Genomic DNA, 19401 nt, shown 5'->3' with positions numbered 1-19401 from the left:
AATGTAATTAGCATTTTGCAATTTAAATGATTGAAATCCGATTACCCGTTCTAAAGTTATGGTTATTTAAAGTGGTAAAAAAATATACGATTTTTTGCCTAAAAATGGTGTTTTTTGCAGTTGAAATTGGAAGCATTTTTAAAAGGTTATAACTTTTACAATAATTAGTTAAAAGTTTTGAATTTTGTTAAACCTATAGATATCACAGAGTTGTATAACTCTATTTTTTTTGGAGCCTCAACGAAACCTATTTTTTAAATTATTGGTCCGCAAAGTGGTAGGAAAGCATTTAACGCCCATTTTTGCTGGAATTCCCTAAAAAATGAAAAAACTGCAATTTTTCAATGATCTGTAACTTTTGAACTACTGTACTAATTCATGAAATTTTTTTTGTACTTGTTAGAATGTAGTGTATATTTCATTAATAAATATATTTTAGATGTGTATATGAAAAAAAAAAATTTTTTAATGGTGAAATTTAAAATTATAAAAAAAAAAAATGAAAAAGTATGTTAAAAACGGTGTGTACTGTTTACTTTCTTTTACACTAATTTTCGGTAAGTATAATTATTAGAATATTTTAATATACTTTATATTTATAATTTCAATCATAAATACTATTATATATAACTTTTGAATACGTAAAACAAGATTTTAGGCCCATATGATTATGACACCAAATCTAAGCCAGGCTGCTAAGTAAGATATGCTCTTTAAGGCAAACGCACAATATGGGTCAAAATAAACTCATTTAAACTAATCAATGTTAAGTAAAACAATTAATTGTTTACCTGAATAGTATATATAACATTATAAAAATTGTTTTCTTTTCGTATTATTACGTTATTAAATTGAAATACGGAGCTAAAGTTTAGGCCAAGTCACGGCTTACTCGCGATCAGTAGTCGCTCCCGTTAAAGTATTTCGGTCGCAGTTAATGACTTTCGGCCGCCGTATACAGAGTCAAATGTAACGTTGGTAAATTAGCTTAATACATTTCCTCGGTACATTTTAACCTAACGCATTTGCATTGTATACTTGCATAATAAATCTTCCACACATTACATCAATTTTAAGTTGTTAAATTAATGTGTAAAACCAGATATTCTACGACGGAAAAGGACATGTCAATCTCCGACATCGCTGCTGTCACACATCTTGCGTCGAGCCGGTCGAACTCGAGCGAGGAAAACTAAACAACGTGTTCAAAATATGGAACGTACCATTCGCTGATAGGGTGCATTAATGTATTTAACAGAAAACGCCACAACAAACACGCGCGTATTTTAGAGTACAATATTTTACTCACTACAATATTCACCGGATTATAATGGTTGGATCTTTAAAATTTTTGAACGGGATTTACCCCTCATGCACCATTTTAAAATGTAGTTCGCACAATTACCATGCACAATACGTTTGTAAACTATGTTTTATCGATTTCAATGTAGATTTAGCTATAATTTAATACCAAAATCCATAATATTTTTCCATAAACGGTGAATCAAAATTGGATTTTTGTCACAAAAATTGACTTTTCGTTACGAAAAACCTATTTATAGAAGACGATTTTCGTATCAAATTAAAGCTTATTTAAAGCCTGATAACATACAACAAAAATTAATCCGCTAGCTCCAATGGTAATCGTGCGATCGTGTTTTGAAAACTGATGGGGATTTTCCGATGAGGTTTTCAACGCGCGGAAATCGGCTCGACGGGATTTTAGAACCGTTTTAAAATCGCATTTTCTCGGCAACTAATTCATTAATTTTAATTATAAACACACTTATACATAGATTAAAACAAGTACTTTCAAACAATATAAATTTTGTAAGTATTAATTAAGATTGAATACGATTTATTTAACATCAAAGTCATACTACTTTTTCGAATTTCGTCAATATTTCAAAAGTGATACCCCTCTGTGCGCTTTCATTGGGATACCTACTTTAAGTGACAAAAATTGTATGTTTTTATGAGATAATCTAATCATACAGTATAAACTAGACTGGTGTACAAGAAGAATGTAAATCACATGGTCAGTTTCATTCATGTGGTTATTAATAGACAGGAAAATCCAAACATTTAGGTACATTTTTGTTTGAAATTACAATTTTAGTGCCTGAAAATTCAAAATTAAATTGTTGATGGTAAAAAATATTATTTTATTTAATTCATGAATTTCTTTATGTGAAGCGCATAGAGGTTATTATGAACAATAACAAAACTTTTAAGTTTAAAAATATTGATTATTTTCTACATTTTTTAAAATTAAATAAAAATACCTATATTTTTAAAGTTTCAAACGTCCATTCAGTGTTTTTAGAATTTTAATGTTGTCTTTTTAATATACAAATATTGACTGCTGTTTTTGCAAATTAAAATCGTATTCTACAATCACTTTATGCAATTTAGAAATAAAAGTTGAAAATATAAAATACAATACAATATCTAATTATAAAAATATCATAACACATATTGTAGAAAATATTAAGAAACGGGTGGCTATATGAATATGATCTTAAAGTTCAAAATATTGTGATATTACCTTCTTAATCCGGTCACTAAATTGTGATGTCACCGTCATAACCCGGTCACTAACCTTTAAATTGGTTAGAAACACAGGAAAATGTGCGACTTTCTTTTACAGTTAATTAAAAAGGACATCATTGTGGTCAGGTCAAATATTATTTGATTTAAAGTTGTTTTTTATATTTTGTCTCAAAGTGGTATTAAGTACAAAACAAAATATCAAATCCAGTTTTAATAATAGCAAAAATGTTAATTAAGTAGAAGATACATTTTTTTATTTCTGATACCACAGATCATAAAAAAGAATATTTAATTATTATATCGAAAAAATATTACAACAGTAGGTAGTATAAAAAAAATTATTACAAAAATAAAATCAAACCTTGATTAGAAAAAAAAACAATTTTTAAATTGACAGTGAAAAAAAATAAATTTATTGAAAATTATGTTATTAGTATTTTGTTTTAATTATTGCACATTTGATATAATGTCTTATATAGAGACATATTCAAATCAAAGCTATAGGCCTAGAATGACTTGTAGAGAACCTTCACAAAAATCTTGATAAAAGTGATTCATTACCTGTAAACTAAGCAATAAACTTAGGCCTACTTCATAGGATATCTGAGCTATAAAATCTCAACCAGCTAAACACCTTGTCAAGACTACTACTGTACTGTTTTGTGCTGCTAGCTTCCTCCTAAACCAGTGCTCATCGGTATTCTCGTCGGGTGTTTCTCCCAATGTCGGAAGAGAATTACTTTAATAAATTCTGAACAAACTGAAACTATTAAACATTGTTGTTTACTTTAATCTCTTCTTAAACATCCCTAGATTTTGTACACACGACTTCTTGTGAAGGACTCATCGCAAGTAGGCTGCTGTGCTGAGAGCGGAGGTATATTCAGAGTGTTATTCTGACGACTGGAGCATTCTCTACTTCTCTACGGAGCGCCATTTATGCCTTTATTAACTTCAATAATAGAAATAGTACTACGGTCTGCTCAAGTGGACCCAATTTAGCACCAGGGTAGCACAGTGATATAGAACATTTGCAAAGATGCCGATTTCCAGGAAGCTTAGACTAATTCCGCCGCCGGGCTAGGCCTTAGACATATACGAAGTCGAGTTTTTAAAGTAGAAAACCCCACCTAAAATGTTGAAGTCGCATCTGGATAGTTGAAATTTTAACATTATCATAATTATCATAGGTGACTATGTATAGTAATAAGTATAAGTAAGTGCATTTATTGGCTCTATTTTCATTGCTCTGCCTCAACCATGGATGGGCTAGTACTGGAGACTTAATATTTAATTTTATATTTCAATGAATAGATAGGTGCACTTTTACCAAACGGTGAGAGATAATTAATCAAGGTTATTTTTTTTTTTTATCTTTATCCAACAGCGACCAAAGTCGCCCATAACAGGATTGAATCAATAAATATAATTTATATAGATAATTAATTAAACACCATGATGTAATGATGAGTTACGTAATACACGTATAAATAGACAATTATCAGCTGTTCAGTCATGTTTCAGTTTGTGGTGCAACGGGTAATGCTCAGTTTTGAGTGGTATCAGTTGGGGTTCGAACCTCTACGGATATTTTTTTATGAATATTGGTTTTTTTTAAAGAGAGATATTTGGAGGGTTGAAAATGTCAGGCCTAGGCAAGTGGACCTTAATCATAAACACAAGTGTATGGCATTCATTTTTCATTTAAATAGACACCATAACACCCCGAATGTTCCTCATTTGTTAGTACTCTTTGGTACGGTGGCTTCTTTTCAACGGATAAGCTTCTTTTCCACATGGGGTTCTTTTCAAGATTACTTTTGTAAACTAAAGGAGGGGAGTTTCTAGATTCCCGCCCGGAAAATTGTATCTTTACATGATTTGAATTTCTAATAAAGATTAACAAATTCAAAATTTAACTTTTAAATTTAATTTTGTGGCGTGTTCACCGCGTAGGACTAACAATACCATCTTCCCCATTACACCTGCACAAACTCATTTGCATAACAACGCAGGGCTTACCAAACTGTTTAAAATAGCTACAAGGTCCCCAGAAATGAAACTTTTGTATTTTGAAACATGATATATAAGAGTCTTCACTACCCAACCATGATTGGGGCTGAGCAAAGACATTAATTTTGAAAAAAATATTTATTAAAATATGAAATTAAATAAGCTAAGTTAAGCTCACCATGGTTGGGGCAGAGCTAAGAATGAAAGCTTAGTCTCCGGAAATTATGAAACGAAATATAAAAGTCTTCAGGACCAGCCATACAATGGTGATTGTTTCCCAAGTGTGAGACATGCAATGCACGCGGCCGTGACGGTAATTCAACAAAACAAAATTATGAAATACAAACAGAGCTAGCACACAAAAGCCTACTTACTAATTTTAATATTTCTATAATTTAGAAAACAATTAGATTTATCATATCACCTTTGATAATTATAATGTTAAATTTCAACTATCCAGATGCGATTTTTTAAAAAACTCGACTTCATAATTATATGCTTCAATTTCGAAGATCTGCTTAAAACATATTTATTTATTTATTCTGCCATAAACTTTTATTCACAACATATTAGTAGGCCTACAATACAATATCTTGCATGAAACGGATATTTAAAAATACACTATAATGTGTAACGGTAGAATTACAATTCTAATGTAAAAGATTAACAAAATAAAAATTGAACAGTGTTGTGTGTTGATCGCGAATGACTAACAATACTATCTTTCCCACAGCACATGTGCACACTCATTTGCATAACAAACGCACGGCATACCAAACTACGATGAGATAAAATGAATTCTCTTCTAAACACGTAACGAAGAGAATTAATTCCCTTTTTTTACATTAAAATAAATTGAGGGCGCTAAACATAAAATTTTAACCATCAAAGCAGTTGGCGAGAGCCAAAAAAAAAAGATGGTAAATGTGCTCTCCCTGCCTCAGCACTAAGGCCCTGCCACAGCCTTTTGGGGTCGTTTCCACCACATCACCAGATGCATTGATGTTGTCGCCTCATGATGTGTGGTGGAAAGGGGGACGTATGATCTGTGAACCCCAAACACAGTGGCTCGCATAGCCTTAACTCTATTCCACCGACCAGCGTGGGAATCGAACCCACGACATACGTGTGTTAACACGACGCTCAGACGACTGAGCTAACTGATCATTTTGGTTTTAGCAAGGTTAATAGGATATTTACGACGTAATGATGAATTACGTAATACACGTATAAATAGACTATTGTCAGCTGTTCAGTCATGTTCCAGTTTGTGGTGCAACGGGTAATGCTCAGTTTTGAGTGCTATCAGCTGGGGTTCGAACCTCGACGGATACTTTTTTTTATGAATATTGTTTTTTTTTGTTAAGCTCACCATGGTTGGGGCAGAGCTAAGAATGAAAGCTTATTCCCCGGAAATTATAAAACGAAATATATAAGTCTTCAGGACCAGCCATACAATGTAATATGAAGCACGTTTAAGTCTGTACTATTGTCACCCTTAATTACTTGTGTACATTGTGGCATAACAGGTTGTGCTCTAGTAACTATAGTTGGATGGATTCTCTCAGCTCTACTAGCAGGGGTTCAAATCTCTGCGGATTTCTTTTTTCTTTTAATAAATATAAAATGTTTTTCTTTTATTTTGAAAAGACATATTTAGAGAGTCAAGTTAATTTAAGGTAATATAATAAGATTAACAACATCAAAAGTTGACCGCCACGAATGACTAATAATTTTAATGTCAGAAAAAATGGAATTCGAATTCTCGTCGTTACGTGTTTAGAAAAGAATTATCTCATCGTAGTTTGGTATGTCGGCGTTGTTATGCAAATGAGTTTGTGCAGGTGTAGGGGGGAAGATGGTATTGTCAGTAATTCGCGGTCAACACGCCACAGTTGAATTTTGATGTTGTTAATCTTTTACATTATATTACCCTAAATTAACAGCCTTTTGGGGTCGTTTCAAGCAATTCTCAGGTTTGAGTGCTCTCAGCTCTAGAGTGGGTTCGAACCTCTCTTATACTGTATTTGTTTTTAAATAGAATATTAATATTTTTTTCTTTTATTTTGAAATAGAGATATTTAAAGTGTTGGAAATGTCAGGCCTAGGCCAAAACAAGTGGACTTTTTAAAAATCAGAAACAAAGTTGGATGGCATTCATTTATCCATTAAATAGACTGCCATAAAACCTAAAAAAGATGATGATGATGATTACGTAATACACGTATAAATAGACTATTATCAGCTGTTCAGTCATGTACTACTTTGTGGCGCAACGTGTAGTGTAATGCTTAGGTTTGAGTGCTCTAACCTCTGGGTTCGAACTTCTACGTTTTTGAAAGAGAGATATTTTGAGGGTTCTATTTCATATCCACTGAGCACAGTGTATTAAAATACGAAAAAATATTGCAGTTATTGAAAAAATGCAGTCACTTATTTTTATTTTATTACTGTGCTCCACTACCACCAAATTGGGTTCACATGAGCACAGTGTATTAAAATACAAACAACTTAATATTATTTATTTCCTTGTTATCTGTGCTCCACTGGCGCTAAATTGGGTCCACTTTAGCACAGTACATATACGGAAAGATATTAAAGTTCAGTAACTTAATTCCATTTTAGATCACTTTGCTCCCCTAGTTTCAAATTAGTCCACTTGAGCACAGTTTATTAACATACGAAAAGATATTAACATTTAGTGACTTTATTTCTCTTATATCGCTGTGCTCCACTGGCGCCAAATTGGGTCCACTTGAGCACAGTGTACTAACATACGAATGAGAAAACATTTTTAGTGATTTTATTTCTATTTTATATCACTGTGCTCCTCTTGTGCCAAATTGGGTCCACTTGAGCACAGTGTATTAACATACGAAAATGTATTTAAATTAGTGACTTATTTCTATTCTATATCACTGTGCTCCACCGGTGCCAAATTTGATCCACTGGACCAGTTACCGTAGTACTATTTCTATTCTATACTATATCTGAAGTTAATAAAGGCATAAATGGCGCTCCGTACAGAAGTAGAGAACGCTCCAGTCGTCAGAATGACGTTCTGAATATACCTCCTGAGCGAGCGGAAAATGATACCAAGAATTGAAGGAACCTTGTTAAAAAATAGATGGCGCTGTTCTGTTTAAAAGTTTTAAAAGTAGCAAAAGTTGTAATACACTGTACTATCGGAATTTAATAAATTTCGTACCAGATATAAACCTTTTTCAATAAAACTTTCTTAAAGCAAGATTAAAGCTAATTAATCATTCCGTATTTTAAATTAATATACAACTTGAAAGAAATAAACATTGAATGAACAAGAAACAAAATAAGGCCTTGTAACAATAAACTTTAAGACTTTTATTTTCATCAACTATTTCATCAACCAACAGTGATTTTAATTTCATTTGATGGATCTAAACATGTTTTGTTTTCATATACATTGCACAGATATTAAAGATAATAAGATTAACAACATTAAACCTTACTAAACTAGAAAGCACTAAGCATTACAGATATTGATATAAATTGTGAATTAATTTAATTATTTTAGGTTTCGCAGATTTTTAAACATTCACCAATGTCACAAAATGTTATACATAATATTTAATATAAATATACGACTCAATAGTAAAATATATCTGTGTTGATGATTATACTACAGTATTCATTCAAATAAATTGTATAATCTTCTCAGAGCCAAACAATGCAATCACAGTGGTGTAACAGCTATGAGCGCTCCCTGCCTAAACCCAGGAGCCCCAGAGTTTAAGGGGCTCAATAGTATCCCCAATGCAACTACCAGCATTGGAGGGCCTTAGGAGTGCTAAACCAGGGGCCTTTTTCACCTGCGTTATGCCACTGCTCAATCAGTTGGACATTTTTTCATTTGTGTGAAGAGAGAATGAGAATTAGACTATTTACTGCTGCAGTGCCTGCAAGTAGTGAAATGAAGTGCGGAGCTTAATTTGATGTCATATCTTTTGCATTACATTAGTGAATTTGTGAAATCCAGAGGGGGCCCTTGAATCCACCCCTGTTTTCTTTTTCAACTTTTATACACTTGTTTTTCCAAAGGACCAAATTGACAGCTACGGGTTCAAACCTCAAATTAAAAGGGAACTAAAATGATGCGAACATTGAAAAATCTGTGGTATCCAACAATTTAAACAATTTATCAACATTTGCATTAGTATTATTAGCTTTTAAATATTCTAGTTCACAAAACTTTTAATTATCATCTTCTCTGTACAACAGGACTGTCACACTGGTACTATTCACTTCATAGCTTACTATCTTGATTTTCCTTATTAACAATTTCTTCATTGATTTCTTCTTCTGAGCATGACTCATCCTTTGTCTCATTATCGCCTCTTGCATCTTTCATTTTATCTTCTTCCTTTTCATCCTCATCCTCCTCCTCATCATCGGTACCATTCTCTACATTGTTGGGTTGTTCGATAACTTCAGGACCACCTCCATAGATTGAATGTAAGTATTCCCAGGTTTCTTTGGAAATTTGGCCAATTTCAGCTCCTGAAAGGCAAAAAAAAGAGTGGAATTATTGTTCCAACAAAAAGGCATACATAACGAACATGACATAAACAATAATTAAACAATAAACTACAATATAAAGATATAAGTAGATCTTTGGACACAACATTACTTTAAGCAAAAAACATCCTAAATTAAGGGGCATGGCAAGGTATAACAAAATAGATAAGAATTTGTAAAATCATCTCCATGACAGCACTATGCATTTTGTCTTCTTTCTCCACATTTTAAAGTTACTTCAATAATAAAATGATTTTGAAAAGATAAGATTTCCGTTCTTACCTTTAGTATGACGTCCTTTTGAAACAGATATTGCACGGTTATCAATTGGTCCGGGTGGTTCAGGAAAATCTAAAAACATAATTACAAAAATTGATGACACTCACTAAAAAAACTACACTATCAAACTAGTTTGACAAAAAAGTGTGCCTAAATATGGTAGCGATATGCCCAAATATGGTAATGATATGACATCATCATGTCCATATATGGGCACATAAAGTTTTATAGCGTATACAAGGTTTTAGTGTAGTGTACTAGGTAAGCTAGATAGTGATCATGAAGAAGTACCAGCTACATTATACTTTGTGTAGGCCTTCATACTGCCTAGTGAAAGATTTCAGATCTTAATTTGTTTAAAATAAGTTTACCAACTAACCTAAATATTATTGTGGAATTAATTTTATCTATAGTTTAGTAGTAGTTTTTTTATTTTATAGTTGTGTTATCTTTTAGAGTAAACTTTATAGGAATGTCGGATACTCCGGTAAAGGTTGATTGGGGTTAGATTTAGACAGCATAGATTCAGGTGACAATGCCAATCTTAGGACTGTATACTAGTGAAGGTTGTATACCTGTAGTAGTAGCAGCCATTAGAAGAAAAAAATAATCTGAATAATCTGGAAAATATTTAAACAATTTCTTTTGTTTTTATATTAAAAAAAAAAAACACCCTTGGGTGAATCAGGTGTATCCATAAAAATGAATACTGTATTATATGGTTTAAAGGTTTGCATGGCGAAATCAAATGCTGATATAAAGTTTGCGGTACACCACATATATTAGTTCTGAAAAGAACTGTTGAGTTTCTGGACGTTTCGATCAATATGATGTTTCGATCAAAGCATATTGATCGAAAACATTGAGAAACTCAACAGTTCTTTTCAGAACTAATATATGTGGTGTACCGCAAACTTTATTTCAACAAGTACTGTATTGTTCTTCCTACTGTACCTGTTGATTTTGAGTTTAGGAATTTTTCCCACTGTCTAAACCAGCTGAGGCTAATACAATATATTGTGTTGGTCTCATCTACTTCATCCTGGAACTTGTCATGGAACTGGGGAGATTATAAAAATGTCACATAAAATCAACATTTTGGGATTTTTGAGAAACCCTTTCTTTCTGGTACTGTAGGAAGATAGAGCTATTATAGCTCTATTTTATACGCACATCCAATCAGTTGTAAGAGCATGGTAATAACTAAAGCCCAGTTAACCAATCAGATGTCGTGAATTACAAGGTGCCGGCATATAAATAAAACTATATTAATGTGTTTACCTTGATAAAAGTCTGTTTTTCTTCTGTAAGTCTTTTTTGTAGCCTATCTAGTTCCTCCTGGCAAGTCTTACAACCATGAAGATGAGTCACCGTAGGTCCACCACCATATCTAATGGTAAACAATCATTTTAATGAAAGTAATATTTTGTGCGATTATAACAAATGTAAAAGCTCTGTCTACACTATCAAAGTAGATTTAAAATAAATTGTGATGTGCTCAAATATTGTGATAATATGCCCAAAAATGGTAGTGATATGACATCATCATGTTTATATATGGTCTATAGTGTAGACAAGGCTTTAGAGATTGCGATAAAAAAATCACCCACAAATGGGCCAGGAAGGGTTACACATGGACACGGAGCAGTAATTACTAGCTGTACTGAACACTATGCTACAATTAAGTTATTGACCTGTGTTGAAGACATTCCCAAACTGTTTGTGGCACCTTTGTAACAAGCTCATCTACTACAGCAGATTTGCAGGGAGGAACGCCTAAAACATATAGATACAAATAGAATTAGTTAATCAAAAGATAGGTATAATTAACTTTAAAGCCAGTAGTAAAGCGGTTCTGCAGTCAACCTAACAAGTGTGTGAATAGAAGGAAGTTTACCTCCATGCTTGCATAAAAAGTCATTATTGGTGATTGGACCAGGCTCTGCAAACGTTTGAAACTTGTTGAACCACTGGCTTGAGATGTAAAAATGCAACAGACTCTGAAACAACATTTATTAATTGTAAAAATTCATCTGCAGGTTTGCAATCACAAATAAAATTCAACAACATCTATTAGTAATTAATCAGATGTGACAAACATTCAATACAATTTTCTCAAAAATGTTCACATTATTAATTGGTCTTCAATCGGGTGTAAAGTTGTACAATCAGATATTATTTTTTTTATGATGGAATCAATCTTACCTCTTGTTCATCACATAGGCCTACAACTTTTTCTCGCATCTTTATTGTTTCATCCGAATGTTTTCTGTAAACAACAATGAAAGCATACCTTATAAAGCATAGTATAAGATGATTAAAAAGAAAAACACAGGTGTATGACACAAGGTGTTCCCATCCAAATACTAATTAGGCCCAACAGTGTTTGAAAGGTAACCGGTGATTTCAATGTGGTATGGTTGTAGACATTTGGGTGAAAATCTACTTTTTGAAGATCACAGAATAGTAAGGTCATTGAATAGTAAGGTCATTGAATAGTCTATTTTAAATGAAAATGCTTTGGTAAAATCTAAATTACTTACTTATAAAACAAGACATAAGCTTCAGCATCAGCTACTTGACTCTCAGACACTTCTGTCACAAATGTATCATCAAACTCATACCATTGTCCATCTAACCAATTCATTGCATATGCGGTATAATGCCCTCCTAAATATGGACATGATGATGAAACTGGTAATACTGTGTTTATGTATATAAGGTCCTGTTCACACAGAGCCTGGAATTGGGTGTGATGGTCAGACTGGGTGTAGTGTTCAAATACTCATTCTAAATTCTGTACCAAGCGCCTACATGTGATAAAAAATGTAATGCTCGCACTTTTCTCCAGCCACTCTACTGAATCTAGGCTTAGTGTGAACCTAAGTCTGCTGACCTTTTGGACATAAGCATATTCTAAAATATATAATGTCATTATCAAAGATAAAAAACAACTACATGTTAAGCTCTGTCTACACTATCAAACTAGTTCGACAAAAAAAATTGTGATGTGCCCATATATGGACATGATTATGTCATATCACTAACATATTTGGGAATATCACTACCATATTTTGGCACATTACAATTTTTTTTGTCGAACTAGTTTGATAGTGTAGACGGAGCTTAAGTCTTGAGGTATATACATGCCATGTAAACCATTACATTTTGGTTCATAATACATTATGTCTAAAAGTACAACAAGTCATTAAAGCTATTCTGATTATTAAACCTACCCCCTGCTGTTCCATGATGGCATATTACAGCATTGAGGTCATACGTGGTGACCTCTGATGAACAATCTTTGTCCAGAAACTTTCGAATATCAAGTCCTTCAAGAGGATACTTAACATAGTTGCTGATCTTAGATGAGTATGACGTCATAGACTCATGCCGGAACCTCTTTAGATGGATGCACAGCACCTCTGGTAGTCTGGTGAGGGTGGAATACTTGACACCATTTCTAAGTCTGATTAAAGTCAAAGCAAATATTAATAGTTAGACTTTTCATGGACTATATCAAGGCAATCTACCAACAGGATGCTGTGCTCCAGATATCAAAGGGTGTATCTGTGGCTACAACACGATTGGTTCAACGCCCCTCAACAGGTACTACATGCCACAGAGAATATGTACAGTACTGTTGGTATTTGTCGCAGCCAGACGTAAGATCAAAGGACTGACAAATTCCTATCATGACAAAGCAAGCTCAGTATCCTGTTGTTAGATTAGTTTATAGTTTAAAAAATTGTCCAATTAATGATTTTGGAAAAATAAAAACTTTAACAAGCACTGTTGGAATATACATAGAAACAGTTAAAAGTAAACAATTGTATAGCTTTAATTGGAAAATTATTTTTTTTTTGCTCAATTTAATATTTATATTCAACAATCATTAATACACATTTCTCGATTTGACAACATGTCAAAATACAATCAGGCAACAGGAAATTGAATTAAAGAAAACTTACTTTTTGCATTTATCGCAGCTGTACATATTATCGCCTGAAAAAAATGAATCATATTAATAAAATGATTGACAATAATACTTTGTTGTTTTATTATTATAATTATTTTGGTATACAACTAATAAAGTTTACAGTTTTCGGTACAAAAGATCTTGTTCAACAAAATACATTATCTATAGTGTAAAGCTCTGTCTACACTATCAAGTTAGCTTGACAAAAAAGTGTGATGTGCCCAAATATGGTATTGATATGCCTAAATATGGTAGTGATATGACATCATCATGTCCATATATGGGCACATCACATTTTTTTTGTTACATAAAGACTCAGTTTATTCAGGGTTAGGTAGATATACTGTACATGTATTGTAACTGGTTACAATATTTGGAATTTTTAATCGTGCAGTCAATTTCTTGGCAGTCATACTTACCTTTCAATTCATCTGATGAGAAAAAGGCGGATAGACAATCTTCTAATGTAACTTTAGGGCCCCAAAACCAACTACAACAAAAAAAAATAATTTAATTGTAAAAAAATTTAGTAACCAAAATTAGGTTATAAAACTAAAAGTTATTCTATGTAGTCATATTTCTTGTGTATATGCTATAATACAGTCTCTTTTTCTATAACATTTAGAATCTGGGGTAGTTACAGAAGCTATCACAATTCTGAATAATAAGGTTATAAGCATAATCTGATGCTTGGTATAGTGCAATATTTTGGTAAAATGGCGAAAATTTGAGACAAGGAAACAGCTGAATGTTTTAATATAATGTGGATAGGTCTCACTTGACAAGGACATTGTACATCCAACTAGTCCATCCCTGTGAGTTGGTGGTATCTACACACGATACCATTCCTTTACTCGTCATGTTTTGTTGTGACGCATGGATGCGGGCTAGGTCTTCCTTGCCTACTATGAACGATAAATATGAAAAACTGTCAGTTTTAAATAAAAAAATTTAAAAAGTTGTAAAAAATAATTTGTTTAAAAAAAATTAATTTATTAACAATAACCTTTGACCATTCATGGATAATACTAGAATCACTAGACTGTGAAGGATGATGGGAATAATATCGTTATTAAAACATACAACACTAACTTGGTATAGGTAATGACAAGTCCTGAAATGCTTCAAGTCGTTTAGATTTCTGAAATATAAACCAAATTTATTAAAGAAAATTAATGTTTTCTTTTTTTTTTGGAATGGCAGACAATGAAATTATATACTTGCAGATTATTCCTTTGTATGAATTACCGATTTTTCAGGTATATCATTTTTTTTTCAATCCAATTTTTGGCCGAAGTGAAAAAGATTTTAAAATAAATACAGTAAGTACATTTAGAACAAGAATGTGTACAGTTTCTTGATACTTACCGTGTCACATGTTAGGCAGACAACGGAGCTAAGAACCCGTCCATCAAAAACATCAGAAACTATGCTACGATACTGAACAGGCCTTTTCTTGAAAACTGCAAGAAATATATAAAGAAATACATTGCAACAGTACAGGTGGGTTGATTGGTAACTGATTGGCCATACGCAACAGCGTTAGTATTTAAAAACTAGAGAGTCAATTCTTACAGCCATGTTTTACATATAACTTTGCTGTCGCCTAGTTGACACTCTAGTAGTATATTAGTATCTCTATGAGTGTACTGTTATTTGTTTTATAATGGAAGTTGCTTCTTGAGATCAGAGCTTTTTTTTATTCCTAAAGCTCTGTCTACACTATCAAACTAGTTTGACAAAAAAAGTGTGATGTGCCCAAATAATTATATGGTAGTGATATGCTCGAATATGGTAGTGATATGACATTATCGTGTCCATATATGGGCACATTACATTTTTTTGTCACATAAAGTTTGATTGTGTAGACAGAGCTTTAAGATAAAATAATAGTTTAATAATCTAACCATTGACATCAGGTGCTGCTGGCTTCCTTATCATGGGTTCTCCATCACCATCTTCATCGTCGCCTCCGTTCATTTCTGTTGGGTTATTAACTTGGTCCGATTCTGCTCTACTCACCGTCCTCTTGCGCGATCTTCGTGGCTTATTTCCTTTCCTACGATCAGGAGGTGGGCTTTGAGATGAACTTCTAGAGCCTACCGATTTCTCTCTCATCGATGCTTCAGATTCGGGCTCTAGTTTTTCTTCTTCTGTTAGTGAGATTGAATTGCAAGATCTGGCGCGGACACGTTCTGACGTGACAGGCTTTTCGACGATTCCACTTGGCTCATCTTCATCGTCGCCCTTTTCACACAAATGTGGAGGAATTGGTTCCTTAAGTTCTTCATGTATTCTATCCATTAGGCAGCGAAGAAATTCTTGAGTGTCCTAAAAAAATGGCAAGTGAATTAATTTGACTTAAGCCTTGCCTACACTATCAAATTTTATGTGACAAAAAAATGTGATGTGCCTATATATGGACATGATGATGTCATATCACTACCATATTTGGGCACATCAAACTCTTTTTGTCAAACTAGTTTGATAGTGTAGACACAGCTTTAAACCATCTACTGGCATAACCTCCCCAATTTGCAGATTTAGGAATCTATTTACCTGTTGTATAAACCCCTTGAACATTGGAAATACTTGCTTGATGCCATTCACAAGACTTGATGGTGTTAGATGACTTGGTCTATATCACAAAAAAATATAATCATTACAAAATATGAATTAAGAATACATCTTGTGCGAATGGTTAGAGTTAGATTTAAACAGAAAGCGGTGGAGACTGTACCAATTATGTCAGAGTAAAACATAAACATGACCAATTAATCAGCAAATTTTCTTTGCACAGTAGTTAAAAAGTTAAAGGCCAAAATTCATTTATCCCTCATGATACATTCTGAAACTGAATGCTGTTCACTTTTGATACTTCAAAACTCGTCTATACTTTGACAAAAAAGTGTGATGTGCTCAAATGGTAGTGATATGCTTATATATGGTAGTCATATGACATTATTATGTCCATAAATGGGCACATTACATTTTTTTGTTACATAAAGTTTGATAGTGTAGACAGAGCTTTAGAAAAAAAATAACATTTACCTTCTCCTTCCCCACACATCTTCCATCAGTTTTTGGTAAGATTTTGCAATGTATGGCTTCCGTTCAGTTTTCACATAGCCTCCACACTCCAGGAAAAAATGTGTAAATGGCGGACTGAAATATTAAATACAACAAAATGACACTGAGTTCAATCCGGGAACCGCCACTGCCTTGCTAATAATTATCTTATTTCTCCTACAATAAACTCTTCTAAAGGTCTGTCTACACTATCAAACTTGATGTGACAACAAATGTGATGTGTCCATATATGGACATGATGATGTCACATTACTACCATATTTGGGCACATCACACTTTTTTGTCAAACTAGTTTTATAGTGTAGACAGAGCTTTATACTCCTGGATTTGGAAGTTGTACTGCAAGGGGTAAATCATTGAATAGTGTAAGCTATTTCATTGACAGCATTTTGCCTTCAGTGAATAAAGAATTTGTTAATTCTTTGGGGTAACGTTGTTTTACTGAAGAGGTCACTCAGTATAAAGAAACATATAAATTATTTAAGAATTATTGATAAATATGATTTATTTATTTATAATAATGATGGGAAACCACTAGAATGGATAAAAAATATTTAACATTATATAAAATATTTAAAAACACAGTACCAGTTAGAGAGAGCTTGAACTGCAGCATTCAGGTAACAAGTGTTGCCAATATTTCTGAAACCAGTCAGGCCTCGTGGACTCCTACCGTCTTCAAACTCTGTAACAGCTTGAGTGACTGGTGAGTCAATACGAAAGACACTCTGCTGCTGCTGTTGTTTGACAAGCCTTCAAAATAAAAAAGTGGTTACTGTGATAATATAGTAGTAGTGGAGCTGTAGCTTGGCGGTTAACATGCTTGCTTTCCAATCCCAAAGTCCGGACTTTAATTACTGACCTAGTGCCAGGGTTGTAACTCACGCCTCTTTCAACTCCACTCCCTAAGCCTCAAATGAGACTTACCTTATAAGGATGATATTGATAATTCAATTATTAAATAGTTTATCCATCCTGTAATTGGCAAGTTTGTGATTGCTGTTGGATGTGTATGAAATAAAAAAATATTGCATTGCAATATTGTAAAACTGTGAGAATTTGTATACAATTCTGTATATTTGCCAAGGATAGCCTTACCTCTCTCGTTGATTTTCATTCGACCGTGCAGAAGTAGCGATATTATTCTTTATGGTTGATTGAACAAATGGGTGAACTTCCATCTCACAATTATTACACCAAGTACGTATTGTGGATAGATTAATAGCCAGCGCATGGTTAGAGTCTTCCGAGTGTTTTGAACTGTGGTCAGAGTGAGCCTCGCCACAGCCTAGGTTGCCGCAGCCCATCTAGAAAGAGGTATCAAAGGGTAAGGTTAGAAAAAAACAGAAAAATAATTTGTTCAAGTTATTACATAAATTATTATTAAGACATGGTTGGTTAAGATTGTTTACTTATCTTATATTTTAAAATTATAAATATATTTTAATATTTAAAATAAATAAATTTTTGAGAAACCTGTAAACACAGCCATAGATTTGGTCCTTCTGTTTCACATGAAGAACACTTGCCCTGAAAAAAAAAATTATTTAAATAAAAGGTTTATCGCAAATAGATTGAATTCGCTGATGAAAAATCACCCAAGAAATGACTGAAACACTGAAATAATTTTTTTTACTTTTATTACTTAGGCCTAGGCCTAGGCCTTAGTTAGTAGGCTAGTAAAAAATGAGTCATTTCGAAATTTCATGTTACATCTTCCTTACTTTGTTGGCAAACACCGCAAGCTGCCTTTTGGTGTATGGTTCGAACTTGCTTAGATGTGGACACTTCATAATTACGTTTTACTGAAAGAAAAAAATACACCATCATTTAGCTAGGCCTAGTGTAGTGTGAAGTGTAAGGGAGACAACGTCCATCCTCAACACGGTCAAGCTACCTAGTCCTAGGCCTAGCTGCTAGATATTATTACTAGCCTAGCCCTACTGTCGTTTCTATCTCAGAGCTGAGATATGAAATGGGAGGTCATTTTCACACAATCATGAGAATATATATTTGGCGGACTATTTGCTAATACTCACAGTCGTCGTGTTTAATGCCCAAATAACCTAGTTTTTTAGGCCTAATAAATCATTTCGGTACACACACAGTCCTACACCGTCGTCGTGTGATCGACAAACTGCTGTTAGTAGTTTTAGTGGGGAACCTAATGTTCCAAAAATCAGTTCCGTGAGATTTTAATGCTCAAGTTGAGTTCTTGGCAGTTTTGGAATCCTTGGGACCAGCATAATTCATTGCAACTGGGGGCCAATTTTTCCCGACCCTATTTTGGCCGCCATCTTGGATTTCAAAATGGCCCCCATTTTTTACTCAAAACTCCTATTTTAAACCACGTACGAACGTAATTTGTGTGATAAATCTTACAATAGTATGATAAATCAGTCCAATGGTACAATTTATAATAATAGCATATGGCAGCCATATTGAATTCCAAGATGGCCGCCATTAAAAACGTATATAATGTATGCATTTTATAGTCAGGGTCCTCGTGTATTTCCGTAGGATTTTAATGCCCAAAGTGAGATTTCACTTCTTTAATATGGTGGTAGGAAACCAAAAATGCTAGGTAACCAATTTTCACGATCCCGTAACCATGGTAACAGCCTCAAGATCAAAATGGCGCCCAATTGGCCCTATCTCCGTATCCCTTTGGTCTATGAACAAGATATTGGTATCAAAATACTCGGAGCGTATATATTTATATTCATTGTAATGGAACATTTTGACGAAATGTAATAGGAAATGGTATTTTTCTGCACTATTGACCTTAGACCTTGACTTGCATTGTATCTAAAAAACGGCTGGTCATTGAAATTTAAAAATGGTCTCAAATTGCTGAGACCATACATATTTATATTTATTGTAATGCAACATTTTGTTAGAAAATGACCGGAAGTAAAGTTATTGACCTTTGA

The 19401-nt window shown here is 33.3% G+C and overlaps 3 protein-coding genes across 5 annotated transcripts in view; 1 reads left to right on the top strand and 2 right to left on the bottom strand.

The window, feature by feature from the left end:
- LOC140047181 (uncharacterized) overlaps positions 1-3397 on the bottom strand; it is a 56115-nt gene extending 52718 nt beyond the window's left edge. For both annotated transcript variants that reach the window (XM_072092039.1, XM_072092040.1), the window contains exon 1: positions 3115-3397. The gene's annotated coding sequence lies outside the window, so the exon portion shown is untranslated. The remainder of the gene's footprint in view (positions 1-3114) is intronic.
- LOC140047187 (large ribosomal subunit protein uL29-like) overlaps positions 1-19401 on the top strand; it is an 83693-nt gene that overhangs the window by 15743 nt on the left and 48549 nt on the right. The gene's annotated exons all lie outside the window — the stretch shown is intronic.
- On the bottom strand, positions 7941-18601 carry LOC140047182 (ubiquitin carboxyl-terminal hydrolase 20-like). 2 transcript variants are annotated; one of them, XM_072092042.1, is made up of 22 exons: positions 18508-18601; positions 18193-18273; positions 17945-17998; positions 17567-17775; positions 17057-17221; positions 16430-16543; positions 15938-16016; positions 15286-15709; positions 14747-14841; positions 14471-14519; positions 14157-14283; positions 13798-13868; positions 13371-13404; positions 12636-12868; positions 11943-12069; positions 11605-11668; positions 11297-11399; positions 11094-11175; positions 10681-10789; positions 10354-10459; positions 9403-9471; positions 7941-9102 (listed from the first exon to the last, which is right to left on the bottom strand). In XM_072092042.1, the coding sequence occupies exons 2-22, from the start codon at positions 18259-18261 to the stop codon at positions 8849-8851; spliced, it is 2637 nt and encodes an 878-aa protein (XP_071948143.1). In that variant the 5' UTR covers positions 18262-18273; positions 18508-18601; the 3' UTR covers positions 7941-8848. The 2 variants fall into 2 exon arrangements, with proteins under 2 accessions (XP_071948143.1, XP_071948144.1); XM_072092043.1 differs by lacking the exon at positions 18508-18601 and adding an exon at positions 18403-18421.

This window comes from Antedon mediterranea, chromosome 4, assembly GCF_964355755.1.
Source record: "Antedon mediterranea chromosome 4, ecAntMedi1.1, whole genome shotgun sequence".
Lineage (NCBI taxonomy): Eukaryota > Metazoa > Echinodermata > Crinoidea > Comatulida > Antedonidae > Antedon > Antedon mediterranea.
Note: the sequence above shows the minus strand (reverse complement) of the source record. Positions and strands in the feature narration are given on the sequence as shown.

What these genes read in the sequence shown, in the direction of transcription:
- LOC140047182 (XM_072092042.1), bottom strand. Translation starts at nt 18,261, where the DNA reads ATGAAGTGTCCACATCTAAGCAAGTTCGAACCATACACCAAAAGGCAG. An exon ending in ATGTACAATGTCCTTGTCAA is followed by an intron (nt 13,869 to 14,156) that starts GTGAGACCTATC and finishes TTTTTGTTGTAG; the next exon opens with TTGGTTTTGGGGCCCTAAAG. An exon ending in CCTAAACTCAAAATCAACAG is followed by an intron (nt 9,472 to 10,353) that starts GTACAGTAGGAA and finishes TTATGTTTTTAG; the next exon opens with ATTTTCCTGAACCACCCGGA.